At 49.6% G+C, this 20,495-nt stretch overlaps 1 protein-coding gene across 1 annotated transcript in view; it reads left to right on the forward strand.

Annotated features, from left to right (window-relative positions):
- Positions 1-10,085, forward strand: part of HCN2 (hyperpolarization activated cyclic nucleotide gated potassium and sodium channel 2) — a 51,938-nt gene extending 41,853 nt beyond the window's left edge. Inside the window, exons 5-8 of the mRNA XM_081177670.1 lie at positions 1,533-1,679; positions 2,547-2,787; positions 4,421-4,585; positions 6,850-10,085. Coding sequence (XP_081033796.1) covers positions 1,533-1,679; positions 2,547-2,787; positions 4,421-4,585; positions 6,850-7,865 — 1,569 coding nt within the window. The 3' untranslated portion in view covers positions 7,866-10,085. The remainder of the gene's footprint in view (positions 1-1,532; positions 1,680-2,546; positions 2,788-4,420; positions 4,586-6,849) is intronic.
- The last annotated feature ends 10,410 nt before the right edge of the window (positions 10,086-20,495 follow it).

A 20,495-nucleotide genomic window follows, 5' to 3' on the forward strand; every position in this document is an offset into this window, starting at 1 on the left:
CTTCAGAACCAAGAGTCTTTTAAGATCTCAATCTTCTTTTCTTTTGATCAGATTGTTTTGTTGAGATTTCCCCATAATAACAATAAAATTGCAGCTGTGGGGGGGGGGAGGAAAGAAAGGAACAATAGAAATAAAGGGAAGAAAGAGAGAGAAATGGAAAAATAAATGCAGCAATAAATGAAAAAATATTTCCACCTGGTGTTTACGTGAAAGAACACAGGATTGCAGTATTAAAAACCTCCGACCCATGCGAACATCCGTCTTCTCTGCTTTCTGTTAGAGAATATTTATTTTCAATTGGGGAATCTTTCCTTTCCTTTCCCTGTGAAAATCTTTAAAGGATAGACGACAGCTTGGTTTTAGAGCCGACGGCTGGAGGCTGTTTTGACCAGCCCTCTTCCTGTCTCCTGAAGCAAAAGGCTCTTTTTCTGACAACCTCGTTGGGTCCTCAGACACACACACCCCACCAACCCCCCCCCCCACTTCGACTGAGTGTTCTCCGGATGCGACTGCCACCCGTCTTCTGACAGCCATGGCCTTGTGGGGTTGGCGATTGGTGCAAGATGCAGAAAGCAAAGAGAATTCACTCTTGCCAACGCCTTGGCATTCCTGATAGGCAAATCTGTAGGGCAAATCTCACCTCCCTAGGCTTTTTAGGTCAAGTGGTTTTTCAGGCCGTGGTGAAGATCTCTGGCTTTCTATCTTTCACAAGAGGAGGCGGCTTATTAAGGAGGTTGCCGTCTCAAAGAAAGGACTGTTTTGCCTGTTTTCTTTCCATCTATATGGGCTTTCCTGGCGTCCAATGATGCTTTGCGGTCGACTAAATGTTCTGAAAATAGAAGGGAAGAAATGGAGGCGGTGAGAGATTTTACTTTCTTGGGCTCCATGATCACTGCAGATGGTGACAGAAGCCACGAAATTAAAAGACGCCTGCTTCTTGGGAGAAAAGCAATGACAAACCTAGACAGCATCTTGAGTTGTTTAGTGGTGTCCGCCTCTTCGTGACCCCCTGGACCAGAGCACGCCAGGCCCTCCTGTCTTCCACTGCCTCCCGCAGTTTGGTCAAACTCATGCTGGTAGCTTCAAGAACACTGTCCCACCATCTCGTCCTCTGTCGTCCCCTTCTCCTTGTGCCCTCCATCTTTCCCAACATCAGGGTCTTTTCCAGGGAGTCTTCTCTTCTCATGAGGTGGCCAAAGTCTTGGAGCCTCAGCTTCAGGATCTGTCCTTCCAGTGAGCACTCAGGGCTGATTTCCTTCAGAATAGAGAGGTTTGATCTTCTTGCAGTCCATGGGACTCTCAAGAGTCTCCTCCAACACCAGAATTCAAAAGCATCCATTCTTCGGCCATCAGCCTTCCTTATGGTCCAGCTCTCACTTCCGTACATCACTATTGGGGAAACCATAGCTTTAACTATACAATATATCTGCTTAGCTTAGCTTAACTTTGTGAAATCAGTCTACACATATCAGTAAATGAAGGGTTCGAAATGCCTCCGCGCTCACTGCAGTTTCTCTCTCTTCTCCCCACAGTACAAGCAAGTGGAGCAGTATATGTCTTTCCACAAGCTTCCTGCCGACTTCCGACAGAAAATCCACGATTACTACGAGCACCGCTACCAAGGCAAGATGTTCGATGAGGACAGCATTCTTGAGGAACTGAACGAGCCTCTGAGAGAGGTAAGAGTTGTCTTTGGACCCCGGGGAAAAAGAGGCCAGCTTGTGAAATGGGTTACGGTTTAAAGGGTGGCTTTTTAAACTGGGGTGGCGCTGTGGGTTAAACCACAGAGCCTAGGACTTGCCGATCAGAAGGTCAGTGGTTCGAATCCCCGCGATGGGGTGAGCTCCCATTGCTCGGTCCCTGCTCCTGCCAACCTAGCAGTTCGAAAGCACGTCAAAGTGCAAGTAGATAAATAGGTACCACTCCGGCGGGAAGGTAAACGGTGTTTCCATGCACTGCTCTGGTTCACCACAAGCGGCTTAGTCCTGCTGGCCACATGACCCGGAAGCTGTACGCCGGCTCTCTTGGCCAATAAAGCGAGATGAGCGCCACAACCCCAGAGTCGTCCGCAACTGGATCTAACGGTCAGGGGTCCCTTTACCTTGACTAATAATTATAAATAGCAGAATGTAGGCACCCTATATATAGAAAGGAGCAAAACAGGGATATTTTAGGGAGCAGGCTAGCAGGCGGGCCCCATGACTTACATCACAGGAGCCTACACAAAGCAATGTTGCTGGATGTAGGATTTATTTTATTTGTTTTTTTATCTTATATCTTGGAAATGTACATCTTGTTGTTTTTTCCTTTAATTTTTTTTGGGGGCCCCAAGAGAGTGGGGCCCAAAGCTATAGCTTGTTTAGCTTATAAATAGCAGAATGTAGGAAACCTATGAAAAGGGACACGGGTGGTGCTGTGGGTTAAACCACAGAGCATAGGGCTTGCTGAACAGAAGGTCGGTGGTTCAAATCCCCGCGACTGGGTGAGCTCCCGTTGCTCGGTCCCGGCTCACCGCCCCCTGTTCCTTTTCCTGCTCTTCTCTCCAGGAGATTGTCAACTTCAACTGCCGCAAACTGGTGGCCTCCATGCCTCTCTTCGCCAACGCTGACCCCAACTTCGTCACCGCCATGTTGACGAAGCTCAAGTTTGAGGTCTTCCAGCCGGGCGACTACATCATCCGGGAGGGCACCATTGGCAAGAAGATGTATTTCATCCAGCACGGCGTGGTCAGTGTCCTCACCAAGGGCAACAAGGAGATGAAACTCTCAGACGGCTCCTATTTCGGAGGTGAGGCTCAGGGTCTAAAATATAGGGCATGGGGGGGTTGTCATTTCCCTTCCCTAAATGTTGTTTAGTCATTTAGTCGTGTCCGACTCTTCGTGACCCCCTGGACCAGAGCACGCCAGGCCCTCCTGTCTTCCACTGCCTCCCGCAGTTTGGTCAAACTCATGCTGGTCGCTTTGAGAACACTGTCCCACCATCTCGTCCTCTGTCGTCCCCTTCTCCTTCTGCCCTCCATCTTTCCCAACATCAGGGTCTTTCCCAGGGAGTCTTCTCATGAGGGGGCCAAAGTCTTGGAGCCTCAGCTTCATGATCTGTCCTTCCAGTGAGCACTCAGGGCTGATTTCCTTCAGAATGGAGAGGTTGGATCTTCTTGCAGTCCATGGGACTCTCAAGAGTCTCCTCCAGCACCAGAATTCAAAAGCATCCATTCTTCGGCCATCAGCCTTCTTCATGGTCCAGCTCTCACTTCCACACATCACTACTGGGAAAACCATAGCTTGAACTATACGGACCTTTGTTAGCAAGGTGATGTCTCTGCTTTTTAAGATGCTGTCTAGGTTTGCCATCGCCTTTCTCCCAAGGAGCAGGCGTCTTTTAATTTCCCTAAATGAGGTCCCTATAAATAGCCCCAGGGAGAGAGGGGAAGGGATTCAAAGCTTACTTCTCACCCTGATTTTATTATTCCTTCTTCAGCATGCCAGCCACGAATGCAACTGCACTGAACCCTTGTTTTGGACTTTATTTTTTGTGGGGAGGGGGGTAGTTCCTAATTCCCCCCCCCCTTTGCAATTTGGCATTGACTACGTTGACAAGCACCCACAAAGGCCAAATCAAAGCTCCCTAGACTGCACTGCCCCATTTCCCTCCCCCGAAATGCAGACAGACTCTCCATTTCAGCATCGACAGCCCAGCTCTCGTTTCCTGGAAAACACCAGGGAAACCATGGCTTGCAAAAACAGTGTAAAATAAAAAAATAAAGCAGGAACTAAACATGGATGATATGGACAGGGAATTTGGACATCACAACTAACCCACCCCCAACAAAAATACCAGTTCTTTCCCGCTGCTGTCCCTTATAGATGATGTCCCTTAAATTTCCTGGGTTTCAAAGGAAGCAGTTCCTCTCCCTCCCTCCCTGCCGGCCAGGGAGGAGGGAGGCTCCAACTGTGTTGCTTGGCTGCGTTGCTCACCCAATAAAGAGTCTAAGGACGACTGGGGGGTGGAGCTTGCATGCCTTGTGCCAATCAAGTCGGCTGCGTTGCCTGGGGACTCGCCTTTGCTCAGCGCTTCCCAGCAGAGAGGTGACGGTGGTTTTCCTTGCTGCATCCCCTTTGCCGGGTTGCTGCGCTGTGGGAACCACCGCTTGAGGCTTCGTTTGGCTGCTGGCTGGGCTTTCTGCCTTTGGCTCGGAGGGGCTCAGAAGTCGAACATACCTGTGCTTGGAGAATCCCTTATTTTGGCTGCTGATCCCTTATTTTCGAGGCTGCTGGTCCCTTATTTTCAAATCTGTAAGTCGACAGCTATGTATGGTGTGGTGGGGTTTTATTCCCTTGGCGGGGGTCGCGACCGAAATCCATGTTGCCTGTGTGTGTTTGTGTGCTGGAAAAAAAAGCTTTTTCCCTATCTTGCCTTGCAGAAATCTGCTTGCTGACCAGAGGCCGGCGCACCGCAAGCGTCCGAGCAGACACGTACTGCCGCCTCTACTCCCTCTCGGTGGACAACTTCAACGAAGTCTTGGAGGAATATCCCATGATGAGACGAGCTTTCGAAACAGTCGCCATCGACCGCCTGGACCGCATAGGTATTTTGTGGGGTCCCCCACCCCATGGGGGAAATTCTGCCCCATTCCTCGACTTCAGAAGGGGTAGAAGAGCCTTGGCAGACTACTAATAATTATAAATAGCAGAATGTAGGCACCCTGTATATAGAAAGGAACAAACTGGTGATATTTTAGGGAGCAGGCGGGACCCATGACTTACATCCTAGGAGCCCGCACAACCATAGCTGTTAACTTTTCCCTTTTCTTGCGAGGAATCCTATTCGGAATAAGGGAATTTCCCTTTAAGAAAAGGGAAACGTTGACAGCTATGTACACAACGCAAAACACTGTTGCTGGATGGTTTTATTTTATTTGTTTTTTATCTTATATTTTGGAAATGTACTGTATTTTTTGCTCTATAAGACTCACTTTTTCCCTCCTGAAAAGTAAGGGGAAATGTGTGTGCGTCTTATGGAGCGAATGCAGGCTGCGCAGCTATCCCAGAAGCCAGAACAGCAAGAGGGATTGCTGCTTTCACTGCGCAGCGATCCCTCTTGCTCTTCTGGCTTCTGAGATTCAGAATATCTTTTTTCTTGTTTTCCTCCTCCAAAAACTAGGTGCGTCTTGTGGTCTGGTGTGTCTTATAGAGCGAAAAATACGGTACATCCAGAGTTTTTTCCAAAGGGGCACCTCTATTCTAGCATCTTGCCCTTGATCAGAATCAGAATTGTAGAGTCGGAAGGGACCCCGTGAGGCATCTAGTCCAGCCCCCTGCAATTCAGGAATCCTTCGCCCAACCTGGGGCTCGAACCCACAACCTTGAGATTAAGGGTCGTGCTCTGCCAACTGAGCTCTCCCAGATTCACAGAGACTGAGCAGAGGGAACATCGGAAGGGCCTTGGTGGGTCAGTCCAGTGGCCGGCCACCCTTGTCCAGCAGCCTAACCAACCAGATCAGGGAAAGTCTCCACGGGATTTGAACACAAGACTCTCCCTGCTTGCGGTCTCCGGCAGTACCACTGAGAGTGATGATGATGATCATCATCTTCATCTTCTTTGGTGATCACTGGTAGCCGAGTAAGATTGTCTTCCATGAACACGGTCTTAACAGTGAGTCCGTAAGCGACTGGGGAGGCCAGTTCTGGATCCACACGTCCTTCCACAGTGGGGACATTGGTTTCCGGGTGGGAGTTGATCCCAGTGTCGATTTGCCAAGCGTGCCTTCCTCTTAGCACGTTTCTCCCTCTCGCCCTGAGTTCGAATGTCTTCAAAGCCCACGACATCTTTGGCAAAGGCTGTTCTCCAGCTGGAGCGCTCGCAGGCCAGTGTTCCCCAGTTGTCAGTGTTTATACTACATTTTCCGTGCGCTGCTCTGGTTCTCCAGAAGCGGCTTAGTCCTGCTGGCCACATGACCCGGAAGCTGGACGCCGGCTCCCTCAGCCAGTAAAGCGAGAGGAGCGCCGCAACCCCAGAGTCGGCCGCAACTGGACCTAACGGTCAAAATATTCTTTAAACTTCTTCCAGTCTTCTTCCACCGTCTCTTCTCTCTGGTCTTGGAGTCTCCCAGTCAGTTTGGCAAGCTCCCTATAGTCCATCATTTTCATCTCCCATTCTTTGATAGTTGGTAAATCTTGTTTCTTCCAATTCTTCACTGGTAATATTCTCGCAGCTGTTGTGGCATACAGAAAAAAAGTAACATCCTTTTTGGGGATTTCATCCCCCACTATACCAAGTAAAAAGGCTTGTGGTTTCTTAATAAATGTGTTTTTCAACACTTTTTTCATTTCATTATAAATCCTTTCCCAGAAGTCTTTTATCTTGGGGCACATCCGCCGCATGTGGTAAAAGGTTCCTTCCTTTTCCTTACATTTCCAGCATTTATTATCATGAGTAAGGTAAAGGTAAAGGGACCCCTGACCATTAGGTCCAGTCGTGACCGACTCTGGGGTTGCGGCGCTCATCTCACTTTATTGGCCGAGGGAGCTGGCGTCCAGCTTCCGGGTCATGTGGCCAGCAGGACTAAGCCGCTTCTGGCGAACCAGAGCAGTGCACGGAAACGCCGTTTACCTTCCCGCCGGAGGGGTACCTATTTATCTACATGCACTTTGACGTGCTTTCAAACTGCTAGGTTGGCAGGAGCAGGGACCGAGCAACGGGAGCTCACCCCGTCATTGCGGGGATTCGAACCACCGACCTTCTGATCGGCAAGTCCTAGGCTCTGTGGTTTAACCCACAGCGCCATACCTATTATCATGAGTATGATGCTACAATGTTGACCCTCTCTCCTTTTTCCCCTCTCCCCGCCAGGCAAGAAGAACTCCATCCTGCTGCACAAAGTCCAGCACGACCTCAACTCGGGCGTCTTCAACAACCAGGAGAACGAGATCATACAGGAGATTGTCCGCTATGACCGCGAGATGGTGCAACAGGCAGAACTCCATCATCACGCGGCCATGTTTGCCCCTGCGCCTCAGCCCCAGGTGACGTCGGCCATCGCCACGCTCCAGCAGGCTGTGGCCATGAGTTTCTGCCCGCAGATGGCCAGCCCATTGGTGGGGCCCCTGGGACTGGGGTCCCCGCGCATGGTGCGCCGGCTGCAGTACCAAGGTGCCGTCCCGGGGCCCTTCGCCATCTCGCCGGCGCTGCTGCAACAACACCAACAGCTCAACCTGCAACAACAACAACAACAACAACAGCAACAACAGCAGCAACAGCAGCAGCAACAACAACACGGCGCGCCGCAGCCGCCGCAGCGCCCACCGCCGCAGCAGCCTCCTGCCCCCTTCCCCGCCGTGGCGCCAAGGCCGCCTGTCCAAACCCCCCTGGCCAGCCGGACGTTCCCCTACGGCGGCGCCAAAGGCCAGTCGGGCTCCCAGCTCTCGCTGACTCAGCAGAAGGCGCCCGGCTCGCCGCAGCGGCTAGCGGCGCACAAAAGCACGCAGGCGCTCCCCACCAGTAGCCTGAGCCAGGAGACGCGCCCACTGTCGGCCTCGCAGCCGTCGCTGCCGCACGGCGTCTCTCAGACCATGGGCCAAAGCCCGCCGCCATCCGCCGGCGAGTCCTCTTCCTCCATCGCCACCGCGGCGGGGCAAGGCCAAGGGGCGTCCCCGGCCTCCTCTTCCCCCTCGCCGGCCCCCTCCGCCCAGAGCCCCGGAGGTACGCCCCGGGGGGCTGCGCCTCCGCCCCGCGGGGGCCCGCCCCACCCGGTGCCCGTGGGCTCCCCTACGCCGCCACCGCCGGACTCGGGCGGCGCCCGCAAGGACTCTGCCATTAGCACGCCCGACACGGACCCAGCGAAATCCAGGCTTCCTTCCAACTTGTGACCTTTGACCTGAGCGGCTGGCGGCACCGTGGTGGCCGTGGGGTGAGGGCGGCACCCCCAACCCGGCTGGCGGCAGGGCGGCACTGCAATGCCCATCGCGGCGGCGCCTTTTCTCTCTTGCGGACCGTTCCTTTTGCTGCACAAAACTGGCGGCGGGGAGGGAAAGGGGGGCAGGCCAGATCTTCGGGGGGGGCAGGTGTCGTGCCCCGGTGCCCGCTGCAACACCCGGTGCCCGCTGGGCAGTTTACGAAGCCTGCTTGCGGGGAAAGCGGGGCAGGAACCCCCATGGCTCGTACAGAAGCTGGGGAAAGTTTAGGGGGGAGCCCTGTTAGGGGGGTGTTGGTATTTGAGTGTGTGTTGAGAGAGAGAGAGATTAAGAGAGCCAGCTGCGCCCCCCCATCACCCGTCGCTCCTGACCAAAGTTTGGCTCCCGGTGACCCCATATCCTCTCCATCCCACTTCGCCCTGCTGTGACTGCACCACCGAAAGCCATATCTAGACTTACCGCGCAACTTTAACCCAATATGTGTAAGATATATACATGCATAAATACATATATATCTCAAAACAGTTAATATCAATTATAGATATCTATACGATAACAGACCACATGCGCAGAGCCTTATGCAACCTGCTCCACGGAGAACCCCGGAAGGAAGGGGATTTGGGGGGGGCACTTAGGAAAAAGTGGTGTCGTTGGAAAGAGGGGATTTGCGGCGGCGGCCCCACACTTTGCCAGCAGTCGAACCCTCCGCCTCCTGTGAAAACCTGGTTTTCTTGTCTTTGCATGGCTGCTAAAGGCTTTATTTTTTTGCGGGGGGGACGGGGACGTATTAAATACCGGGTGCGACATTTGGGGAAATGGCGGGCCACTTCTCTGGAAGTCCCCAATCCGTGGAGAAGGATTTGTGTGTTGTTGCCTGTCTGCTATTCCGCCCCCCCACCCAAACTTTCAGCTCTAGTGCCTTCCTGTTGAAAGCCTGTCGTTAGCAGCTTATGGAACTCACTGCCACAAGGTTTCGGGCAAATTCAGGGAGGGCAGTTCTAGCGACAACCTTTCCCCCCCTGTTTGTTTCCTCGCGTGTGCGTTGGCAGGATTTGCGGGTTTCGCGGCCCTTTGGAGCGTCGCAAAAAAAAAAAATCATCGCTGAAGGCAGTATATCACTGGCTGCTTCCTACTGGTGTTGGGAGTCGGGATACTGGTCTTGATGGTCTGGTGATCTGTTCCAGCTGGGCTAATTTAGCTTCTTAGCGTTCCTTCCATGTGGCTTATTTTATTTTGCTTTCTTAACTGCAAAAGTTAAAACAGAGCGTCCACATTCAGAAGCAGTTTACCTGACGGTGGTGATCGGTGGAAACGCAATTGCATGGGGTGTTTGTGTGTGGAGGGGGGGGGAATTTGGAGACCCTCTGTGTGTGCCCCTTCAGAGACCCCAATTCCCGTCAGCCCCCCCACCCAAACAGCCAGCATAACCAATGGTTTAAAACAAATGCGTTTCACAGAATATATACAGTGGTACTTTGGTTCTCAAACCTAATCCGTTCTGGAAGTCCGTTCCAAAACCAAAGCGTTCCAAAACCAAGGCGCGCTTTCCCATAGAAATGAATGCGAAACGGATTAATCCGTTCCAGACTCTTAAAAACAACCCCTAAAACGGCAACGTAACATGGATTTTACTATCGAACGAGACCATCCATAAAACGAAAGCAATAAGCAATGTGCAGCTGTCACATAATCAAAAAATCCATAGCTGAACTGGGTTCCACGCAGTCACAAAAAAGAGCCGCGAAAACGCAAAATAAATAGCAAAAACAGACAGACCGCAGCGTAACACTCAAACCGGAAGCGTAACACTCAAAACGGAGCAGGTTCGGCTTCCGAAAAAAAGTTCAGAAACTGGAACACTTCCTTCCGGGTTTTCAGTGTTTGAGTTCCAAGATGTTTGAGTACCAAGGCGTTTGAGAACCAAGGTACCGCTGTACGCCTTTAGGTGCCAGGCGAAAAGGTTCCTCTTCAACCGGGCCTTGGGGCGATTGACGTCCTATGCCCTTTAAAATCTGTTGTGGAAGAAGGGGTTGTTGCTTTCCTTCTTGTTGTTTTCGTCATCTATTTTGCATTTTTCATATTGCAATTTTACGTTGTCGAATGCCTTGAGATCTATGGCTATCGGGCAGTATGCAGATTTTAATAATAATAATAATAATAATAATAATAATAATAATAATAATAATAATAATAATAATAATAATAATAATACTGGTCCCCGCCAGTCTCCTCCAAGATACCGCAATGTACCAAATATTTGTCCTCCTTGGAGCATTGAAATAAATGTGACTCACAGGCATTCATCTCTCTCTCTCTATATATATATATTAATTACCGTATTTTTCGCTCTATAAGACACACCAGACCACAAGACGCACCTAGTTTTCAGAGGAGGAAAACAAGGGAAAAAATATTCTGAATCTCAGAAGCCAGAACAGCAAGAGGGATCGCTGCGCAGCGAAAGCAGCCATCCCTCTTGCTGTTCTGGCTTCTGGGATTGCTGCGCAGCCTGCATTCGCTCCATAAGACGCACACACTTTCCCCCTTACTTTTTAGGAGGGAAAAAGGGAGTCTTATAGAGCAAAAAATATGGTAGTTTTCTAATATATCATTTTCAACAGTCATTCAACATAGGTCACACCTTATCCAGTTTTTTTGGACTTACATCAACCCCATCTGAAAATTTCCCAATTTTCATTGAAATCTTAATTTCACTATGGTTTTCATTATCTATAGACTCTCTCATCATAGCTTTCCTTACAATATTTCATATATTCCTCCTTACAGAACTTCTTGCAGTCCTGCTAACATAATCTGTTGATTAGACTTGCTTTTCAAATAGCTGGCATGTTTATTCCAGTCTTCTGAGAATCTCTGGTCCCTTTATCTCAATGGGTCTCCTCTGAGTAGGACTTCGTTGAAGGCAACCCATCAATATCTTTTAAAAACCAGACTTCTTTCAATAAGCAGAAGGGATGGCAGGGTTTGAAAATCTGCCAATATACCGTATTTTTCGCTCTATAAGACGCACCAGACCACAAGACGCACCTAGTTTTTGGAGGAGGAAAACAAGAAAACAAATATTCTGAATCTCAGAAGCCAGAACAGCAAGAGGGATCGCTGCGCAGCGAAAGCAGCAATCCCTCTTGCTGTTCTGGCTTCTGGGATAGCTGCGCAGCCTGCATTCGCTCCATAAGACGCACACACATTTCCCCTTACTTTTTAGGAGGGAAAAGGTAAGTCTTATAGAGCAAAAAATACGGTATTCAGGGCCTCCGTGGCTGCTGGTGACTGGCTGCTCTGTGGGTGGTGAAATGAATTCTCCAGCGGAAATAAGTTGGCATCTTCAAGAGAGCGAGGCTTGGAGTCTCTATTCCCATCCCCACTCTGTTCCTCTTTTGAAAAAAAAAGAAGCAAAAATCAAGCTGTAAATCAAGTCTTTTCCTTCCTTTCCTTCCTTTCTCTGAATGCAATATGGTCCTTTCACATGCACCCACGAACATCTGTGCTTCCGCCTTTAAAAAATGGCAATAAATCTATCCAGCGAAACGGGCCACAGATGGAAATGAGAAAATCCTTGGGAGGGACCGGTAGGGAAACGGCTGTGTTTCACTCCCTGGGAATCTCTTCGGCAGACTTCCGGGGGATGTCACCAGTCCTTATTCTGCATAGATGGAGAGCAAGAGGATTTGTGCAAAGATTTGCTGATCAGAAGGTCGGCGATTCGAATCCCTGCAATGACGGGGTGAGCTCCCGTTGCTCGGTCCCTGCTCCTGCCAACCTAGCAGTTCGAAAGCACGTCAAAGTGCAAGTAGATCAATAGGTACCACTCCGGCGGGAAGGCAAACGGTGTTTCCGTGCGCTGCTCTGGTTCGCCAGAAGCGGCTTAGTCCTGCTGGCCACATGACCCGGAAGCTGGACGCCGGCTCCCTGGGCCAGTAAAGCGAGATGAGCACCGCAACCCCAGAATCGTCTGCGACTGGACCTAATGGTCAGGGGTCCCTTTACCTTTACCTTAATGGCTGGCAGTACCTGCTCAGCACCTCTGGATCAGGGGCTGTTGAGCAGTAATAATAATATTAATAATAATTTATTATTTGCACCCCGCCCATCTGGCCGGGTTTCCCAAGCCACTCTGGGCGGCTCCCAACAGAACATTAAAAACACGATAAAAGAGCAAAGATTAAAAACTTCCCTAAACAGAGCTCCCTTCAGATATCTTCTAAAAGTCAGATAGTTGTTTATTTCCTTGACATCTGATGGGAGGGCACCACCACCGAGAAGGCCCTCTGCCTGGTTCCCTGTAACCTCACTTCTCGCAGGGAGGGAACTGCCAGAAGGCCCTCAGAGTTGGACCTCAGTGTCCGGGCAGAACGATGGGGGTGGAGACGCTCCTTCAGGGATACTGGGCTGTTTAGGGCTTTCAAGGTCAGCACCGACACTTTGAATTGTGCTCGGAAACGCAATGGGAGCCAAGGTAGGTCTTTCAGGACCGGTTTTATATGGTCTCGGCAGCCACTCCCAGTCACCAGTCTAGCTGCCGCATTCTGGATTAGTTGTAATATAATAATAATAATTGATTATTAGTACTCCGCCCATCTGGCTTGGTTTCTCCAGCCACTCTGGGTGGCTTCCAACAAAGATTAAAAATAGATTAAAATGTCACACATTAAAAACTTCCCTAAACAGGACTGCTTCAGGTGTCTTCTAAAAGTCGGATACAGTGGTGCCTCGCAAGATGAAATTAATCCATTCCGCGAGTCTCTTCGTCTTGCGGTTTTTTCGTTTTGCGAAGCATGGCTATTAGTGGCTTAGCGGCTTTAAGAAAAAGGAAACAAACTCGCAAGAACTCGCAAGACGTTTTGTCTTGCGAAGCAAGCCCATAGGGAAATTCGTCTTGCGGAACGACTCAAAAAATGGAAAACTCTTTCGTCTTGCGCGTTTTTCGTCTTGCGAGGCATTCATCTTGCGAGGTACCACAGTTGTTGTTTATTTCCTTGACATCTGATGGGAGGGCGTTCCACAGGGAGGGCGCCACCACTGAGAAGGCCCTCTGCCTGGTTCCCTGTAACTTCACTTCTCGCAATGAGGGAACTGCCAGAAGGCCCTCGGAGCTGGACCTCAGTGTCCAGGCAGAACGATGGGGGTGGAGACGCTCCTTCAGGTATACTGGGCTGTTTAGGGCTTTAATGGTCAGCACCAACACTTTGAATTGTGCTTGGAAACGTCCTGGGAGCCAATGTAGGTCATTCAGGACCGGTTTTATATGATTGATGGCTGGTGTCTGGATGATTGGCAGCAGACTGGCAGGGGTTTTTGCCGAGTGCCAGTTTGCTTAATGGTTCCCCTTCCGACAATAAAAATAAAAATAACATTAGCACCCTTCGTCAGTAGTAGCTTTGCACTTTTAAAGGGGTCCCTCCCCCCTGTTTACTATAATAGACTGCTTGCTATTAAACAGAAATAAAAGGGTTTGCAATTTTAAAAAATCTCAAAACTCTGAAACATCTGTTAAAACAAGATTGACCCAAAGAATAATGGGAACTGTAGTTTTTTTCTATGGGAGCTGAAAGCCTAGTTTAGAGATTCCCATATTCGTCTCTCAGAGTTACAATTCACCGAGTTCCCTGGGAAGAGAAATTTATGGTGAAACCACTCTACGGATTGTAGCTCTATGAAGGGAATAGTAAGAACTCTCAGCATCCTTAAGAAACTACAGCTCCCAGAATCCTTTGGGGGAAGCCATGGCTGTTTTAAAGTGGTGTGATACTGCTTTAAAATGTGCAGTGCGGACAGGTGTGCCCAAATTACAAGGAAGTTGGTTTACAAGGCTGGTGGGATCTGTTGCTCTTGAAATGTTGAGACTCCGGCAAGTGAAAACGCTACCTGGATTAAGGTAAATTCAGCAGTGTAAAACACAATAGAGAAATATAATTGGGTGGAGAGGGGAAACTAAATTCAATGATTTTTGTTTGTTTGTTGGTTTTGTTCTTAGAACATGCAGAAATTATGGGGAAATTTAAAGAACCGCGGAAGGGGAAGGAGGGAAGTCAATGAATGTACGACTGCAACGGTGGATATTTAATGATGGAAATGTAAATTTGATTTTTTAAAATCAAAATCAGTTTTATATAAGCAATGGTCAGGGATAAATGGAGTCCAGCAGCAGGCTGATTATATATATATATATATCAATCACCTGAAGTAACTTTACAGCTTTGCTCTTGAGGTTGCTACAAGAAGCAGGAGTTCTTCCCTGCTCCTTAATAATATTGGCCTCTGCACCTGTAGCCTCTTAAATTCAGGATTTCCACCTGGGTGCTCTGTTGGGGAAGGAACAGGTCAGTGAGAAGTTTTTTGGCAATTAAATCTTAATAGCTCCTTTGCCAGCTTGTGAAATGGGTTACGGTTTAAAGGCTGGCTTTTTAAACTCTTTTAGTGCCGGCAAATGAAACCAGCCAGCCCTTTTTCGAGAGACAGTGGACTCACGAGTAGGCCCATTGCAACCGGTGGGTTGCATTGCAGCTGAATTGTAACGGAAGCAATGCATTAGTTGTGCGCGCGCGTGCCTTTGTTTCGACGGGTCTTCTCGTGAGTAAGGCTAATGTCGGCTTGCAGCCCGGTGAGTAAGATTTAGCTGGATAGGATATCCCGATTTGTGGAAGGCTCAGTCAATAATAGAATCCTTGATGGGTTTTTCGGTAACATGCAGGGTCAATTTATGGAGCCGTGAAACACATTTTTATTCCCTCCCCCCCAGGACTGTGATAGAAATTTGATTTATTCTTGTTGGGATTTGACCCCCGCCCCTCAGTTGCTTTGTTTTCGTTACATCAGGGCCAGATTTCGGTTTGATGAGGCCCTCAGCTCCTGAAGGTATTGGGACCCTTTATATGTCCAGCTGTCCTTTGTCAACAACAAACTGCTGCTGTTTTTTGTGTTGAATATAGGCTAGATGGTCATTTATGGACCTCATAGGTATCTCAAGCCATTTGCGCATGTTGCGCTGCAACCAGTCCATGCAGAATGTAGGCACCCTCTATATAGAAATGAGCAAACCAGTGATATTTTAGGGAGCAGGCTAGCAGGCGGGGCCCATGACTTACATCATAGGAGCCTGCACAACACAAAACACTGTTGCTGTAGGTAAAGGTAAAGGTAAAGGGACCCCTGACCATTAGGTATAGTTGCGGACGACTCTGGGGTTGTGGCGCTCATCTCGCTTTATTGGCCGAGGGAGCCGGCGTTTGTCCGCAGACAGTTTTGGGGTCATGTGGCCAGCATGACTAAGCCGCTTCTGGCGAAGCAAAGCAGTGCACGGAAACGCCGTTTACCTTCCCGCTGGAGTGGTACCTATTTATCTACTTGTACTTTGACGTGCTTTCGAACTGCTAGGTTGGCAGGAGCAGGGACTGAGCAAGGGGAGCTCACCCCGTCATGGGGATTCGAACCGCCAACCTTCTGATCGGCAAGTCCTAGGCTCTGTGGTTTAACCCGCAGCGCCACCAGCGCCCCAATGCAGAATGTAGGCACCCTATATATAGAATGGAGCAAAGCAGTGCTATTTTAGGGAGCAGGCTAGCAGGCGGGGCCCATGACTTATATCCGAGGAGCCTACACAACACAAAACACTGTTGTTGGATGTAGATTTTATTTTCTTTGTTTTGTATCTTATATTTTGGAAATGTACATCCTGGTTGTTGTTTTTTTTGCCCTTTAAATTTTTTGGGGGGCCCCAAAAGAGCGGGGCCCTAGAAGGGGCGAAAGACTGTTTAAGCAAACTTTTAAGAAACACCAGATTGATCTATATGCGGTGATGCCCCTGTTCCGACAGACCACCTTCTTGAAGGTGATACTTGCGTTTCACTCTGAAAAGATACCATCTATTATTGCCAGGCGGAAAACGCTTAAGCTGTGGCTTGTTTAGCTTATACGTAAATCCGGCACCACATTACATTATAGACATTCTTATGATGTCTGGGGTCGGTTTTTCACGAAGAGTGGGCTACACAAGGGCTAAATCAATCAACCAACCAACCAATCAATCAATCAATCAATCAGAGGGTTGCAAAAAGATTCGGTGCATGTATGCATTGGGAATCTGGGCATGAATTGAGGATTGTTTGAGCACTGCGTCAGATTTTGCATGGGGTTAGGAGGTCCAACGGCACCTTCTCCCATCCCTCCTTCCTGCCTGAAGTATGTGGGGAGGATAACAGATCCAGTGGCGTAGCGTGGGTTGTCAGCACCCGGGGCAAGGCAAGTAATTTGCGCCCCCTAACCCGTGGATTTGCACCCCCTAACCCGTGGATTTGTGCCCCCTAACCCTAACCCCCAGATGATGCGCCCGGTGCGGCCGCCCCCCCTGCACCCCCCACGCTACGCCACTGAACAGATCTCCAAAACAGACTCACAAGGCTGCCTGCCACCTTCCACGGCTAGCCGGGCCCCCTTCCTTGCTTTCGTGTCGTAACAAACTAGCCTCAGGTTTTGTGCCTCTCCCTCTGCCAGCCTCTTGTGAGAGGTGTTGTGGTGCGCATGTCTGTACGTCAACCTGTCGTTTCATCCCTTGTCTTCGGAATTGTGTGTTTGCGCGTGTGCATGTTTGAATTCCTGCTGGAGCCACAGCCGCGAGGAGGCAGCGACGCTTAGTGCTTAGAGCAGGCATGTCCAGAGTCCGTTTCGGGGGCCTAATCCGGCCTGGCGGTCGATTGAATCCGGGGGCGCCGTGGCAGCATGTGTCCTGGGGCGAAATCCTAAAATCCCCCCCCAAAAAAACATAAAAAAGCTCAACTTCAATCCTAAAAAAAGGTAAATAACTTTGGCCGGCCCTCACGCATGTTCACTTCATCAAATCTGGCCCCCTTGGAAAAAGTTTGGGCACCCGTGGCTTAGAACTTCTGCATTTCATACAGAATGTCCCACGTTCGATCCACAGCTGTGCTTTTTAAACATCTGGAGGGCACTAGGTTGGGGAAGTCTCATCCCATCATCCTCATTTGACCTCCATCTAACAAGATGGCGGCTCAGCCCTATAGATTCTGGTACCCTCTGGGTTATTCTGGGTTATTCATGCAAGATGATTGACTCCCCCTTTGGCCAAAGAGAGGTCTGCCCCCCTCAGTTGTGTGAAGAATAAATAATAATAATAAAAATTAAAATTTTATTTATACCCCACCCTTCCCGGTTCAGAAAACCGGACTCCGGGTGGCTAACAACATATTTAAAACACTTAATTGATGCAACAAAAGACAGCATAAAACGTGAATAACAATAAATTCAGAATTCAAAAATCAATTTAGGGGGGAAAGCCATCTAATAAACATTAGATGATCACCAGGGCTAGCTGGCTAAATTAGTCCTATTTGGGCCAGCGAGGAGACCAGGGGAGCATTAGCTGTGGGATCCCAGAGCGGGTAATCTTCATAAAAAGGGGAGGGGGAGGGAAGGAAGGGGAATAAAAGATCAGGCTGAATTCAAATTAAAGGCCAGGCGGAATAGCTCCGTCTTACAGGCCCTGCGGAAGGAGGTTAATTTGTCCCCCTGGCATTATGGCATTAAATGTGAGTCACTTGCCCAGGATGAGAAGGGGGTGGAGACAAGGAAGGAACTAGTCATAGTATTTTTTTTGGGGGGGGTGAGTTGTGATGTCCAAATTCCCTGTCCATATCATCCATGTTTAGTTTCTCCTTTTTATTTTTTTACACCGTTTATACAAGCCATGGTTTCCCTGGTGTTTTCCAGGAAACGAGAGCTGGGCTGTCGATGCTGAAATCGAGAGTCTGTCTGCATTTGGGGGGGGGGGGAATGGGGCAGTGCAGTCTAGGGAGCTTTGATTTGGCCTTTGTGGGCGCTTGTCAATGTAAAGATAAAGGGTAAAGGGACCCCTGACCGTTAGGTCCAGTCGTGGCCGACTCTGGGGTTGCGGCACTCATCTCACTTTATTGGCCGAGGGAGCCGGCGTACAGCTTCCGGGTCATGTGGCCAGCATGACTAAGCCGCTTCTGGCGAACCAGAGCAGCGCACGGAAACGCCCTTTACCTTCCCGCCAGAGCGGTACCTATTTATCTACTTGCACTTTGACGTGCTTTCAAACTGCTAGGTGGGCAGGAGCAGGGACCGAGCAACGGGAGCTCACCCCATCATTGCGGGGATTCAAACCGCTGACCTTCTGATTGGCAAACCCTAGGCTCTGTGGTTTAACCCACAGCGCCACCCGTGTCCTGAAAAGCAGGATAGGACAGAGAAAATATGGGATGGCGAAGAGGGTTAAGTCTAAGGCGGCGGACAGGGTTAAGCTCTGCCTCTCCCTTGCAGCTTCTCTGCTTAAAACTGTCGCTTTGAAATTAGAGCCGTATTGTAAATGTTGGCAGATAATACGCGCTTTCAGCTTGCCATCGTTGATTTTCAGAGAGCTGGGGGAAAAAATCTAAAAGTCACCCTCAATATCGTCTCCAAAAGGCAGCGTGGCTTTGGAAAATACGGGGAACCTGGAGCCCTTGGTTTTAGTAAGATTTTGTGAATCTATAGAATCAGCAAGACTTACAGCAGTGGTAAGAGGCCAAAAACCGAAAACTGGTTTTAGGAGACTTTATCTACACTGTTGTAGACGGCACCTTACTTACGCAGGAAACCTGGACGGGTCTCTATCCTCAAGGAGCTTGCAATCGGAGGACAGTGTGCAAACGTTGTCCCGCAAGTCAGTTACAGTTGAGAACGAGCTTTCCCCCCCTTTTTCTAAAGGGGTGTGGATATAAGTTTCTTAAAATGCAATTGGAGTGTGTGTGTGTGTGTGTTTTTGCAAGGTCCTAAGTCCCCTCGCAAAGGTGGAAGGCCGCTTGAAACATCTGCGGCTATTCCTTGCGAGTAATCCAGGTTTAGGATTGGATTTCTCCAAGGACTAGCCTTGGAACCTCACGGGGGGAGATCGCTTTCCACTCTCCCCTCCCCGTGAACCTCAGTTTCCGACCCTTGAAATCTTCGCTTTCCCACAAATACCTTTCCCGTCCCGTCCACGGTCTCAGTGTCCGGCTTTTTTGACCCGTGGAGAAGTCAGCCACCTTGACCATCTCCTCCGTGGGGCCGCATCTGAATCGCGAGGCGGTCCGGCTCACCTACCATTCTGCGGCGAGCAAACCGGTCGCTCGTCTTCCACTTTACGGCGAGCCGGCGTCCTTTTTCGCAAGGGGAGAGTCTGTGCCTCTCCGCAACAGCGTCTCTCACCAAAAACCACGCGCCTTTTGATGTTGAATGTACAACTGGTTTCAAACTGACCATGGCTTTGCTGACCAAATGTCCAATTGACGGAGGCAAGTGGGGTTTCTCTCGTTATTTTGCTAATTCAGAAGTGGCTGCTTTCTGTCCCGTGGACAAAACAAAACAAGTCTTACCTGTTCATCCGAACCCATCCTGTGTAATAAAACATGGCAGAACCAAAGTGCTCCTTTGCCGTCCACCGGCGTTGTTCTTCTGTCCTTCACCTCTTCCAAATTCACTTTTATTGAAGTGTATATGATGGTGGGGAGACGGGAGCGGGGTCTTCCTCTGGTGGAGAGGGGTCCGTGTGTCGAATTTCGGGACTGGGCCAATCCAGATTTTGAGGAGAATTGGCTGCCTATACGTTTCGGTTTTGCACCACTTTGCTTCTCCGGCAAAACAACAGTTTTATTCAATCACCGTATTTTTTTGCTCTATAAGACGCGCCAGACCATAAGACGCACCTAGTTTTTGGAGGAGGAAAACAAGAAAAACAATATTCTGAATCTCAGAAGCCAGAAGAGCAAGAGGGATTGCTGCGTGGCGAAAGCTGCGATCCCTCTTGCTGTTCTGGCTTCTGGGATAGCTGCGCAGCCTGCATTCGCTCCATAAGACGCACACACATTTTACTTTTTAGGAGGGGAAAAGTGAGTCTTATAGAGCAAAAAACACGGTATTTCTGGAATTTCAAGGCCGCCTGTTCCCCCGAGGTGGGGGCTCTTTGACGCTGCATTTTGTCCTCACAACGAACCTGTGAAGGTGGGTCAGGGCTGAGAGAGATGGTGACAGCACCCCCCCCACAACCCCCCCCCCAAAAAAATCCCTTTCAGTGACCGAGTGGGGATTTGAACCCCGATCTCCCAGGCGCTGGTTCAGCACACTAGCCATTATACCACACGGGCTCTCATTTCATGGGGAAATCTGGGTGGTATATAAAAGAGCCCTGCCCGGCCCCCCTATGACCACTGAGAAGCTTACCCAGCTTCTGAGAAAAAGGGTATTGTTGTAAACAAAAATCTGCCCTTTTCCCTTATGGGGTACCCAAGAGCCCATATAGAGTCCTTACGTAGGTTCCCTATTGGTAGGAGAAAATAACAGAGGCCAAGCAGAGAATATTGAGAAGCAAAGCAGCTAGTAAGCCTGATCTGTATTGATCTGTTGCAACGGGGTCCTCACTCACCACACGCAGGAGGGAGGAGGAATCCAGAACAAAAGTGTGCCTGCCCTTATACAGACATTTTAAATTCCCTCCCTGGAGTCCAAGACCACCCCCAGATTCATCATACCTACATCACAGAAAGGGCGGTCTACAGCAGAAATCTGAGTGCT

This window comes from Podarcis bocagei (assembly GCF_964188305.1).
Source record: "Podarcis bocagei genome assembly, chromosome: 18".
NCBI classification, from domain to species: domain Eukaryota; kingdom Metazoa; phylum Chordata; class Lepidosauria; order Squamata; family Lacertidae; genus Podarcis; species Podarcis bocagei.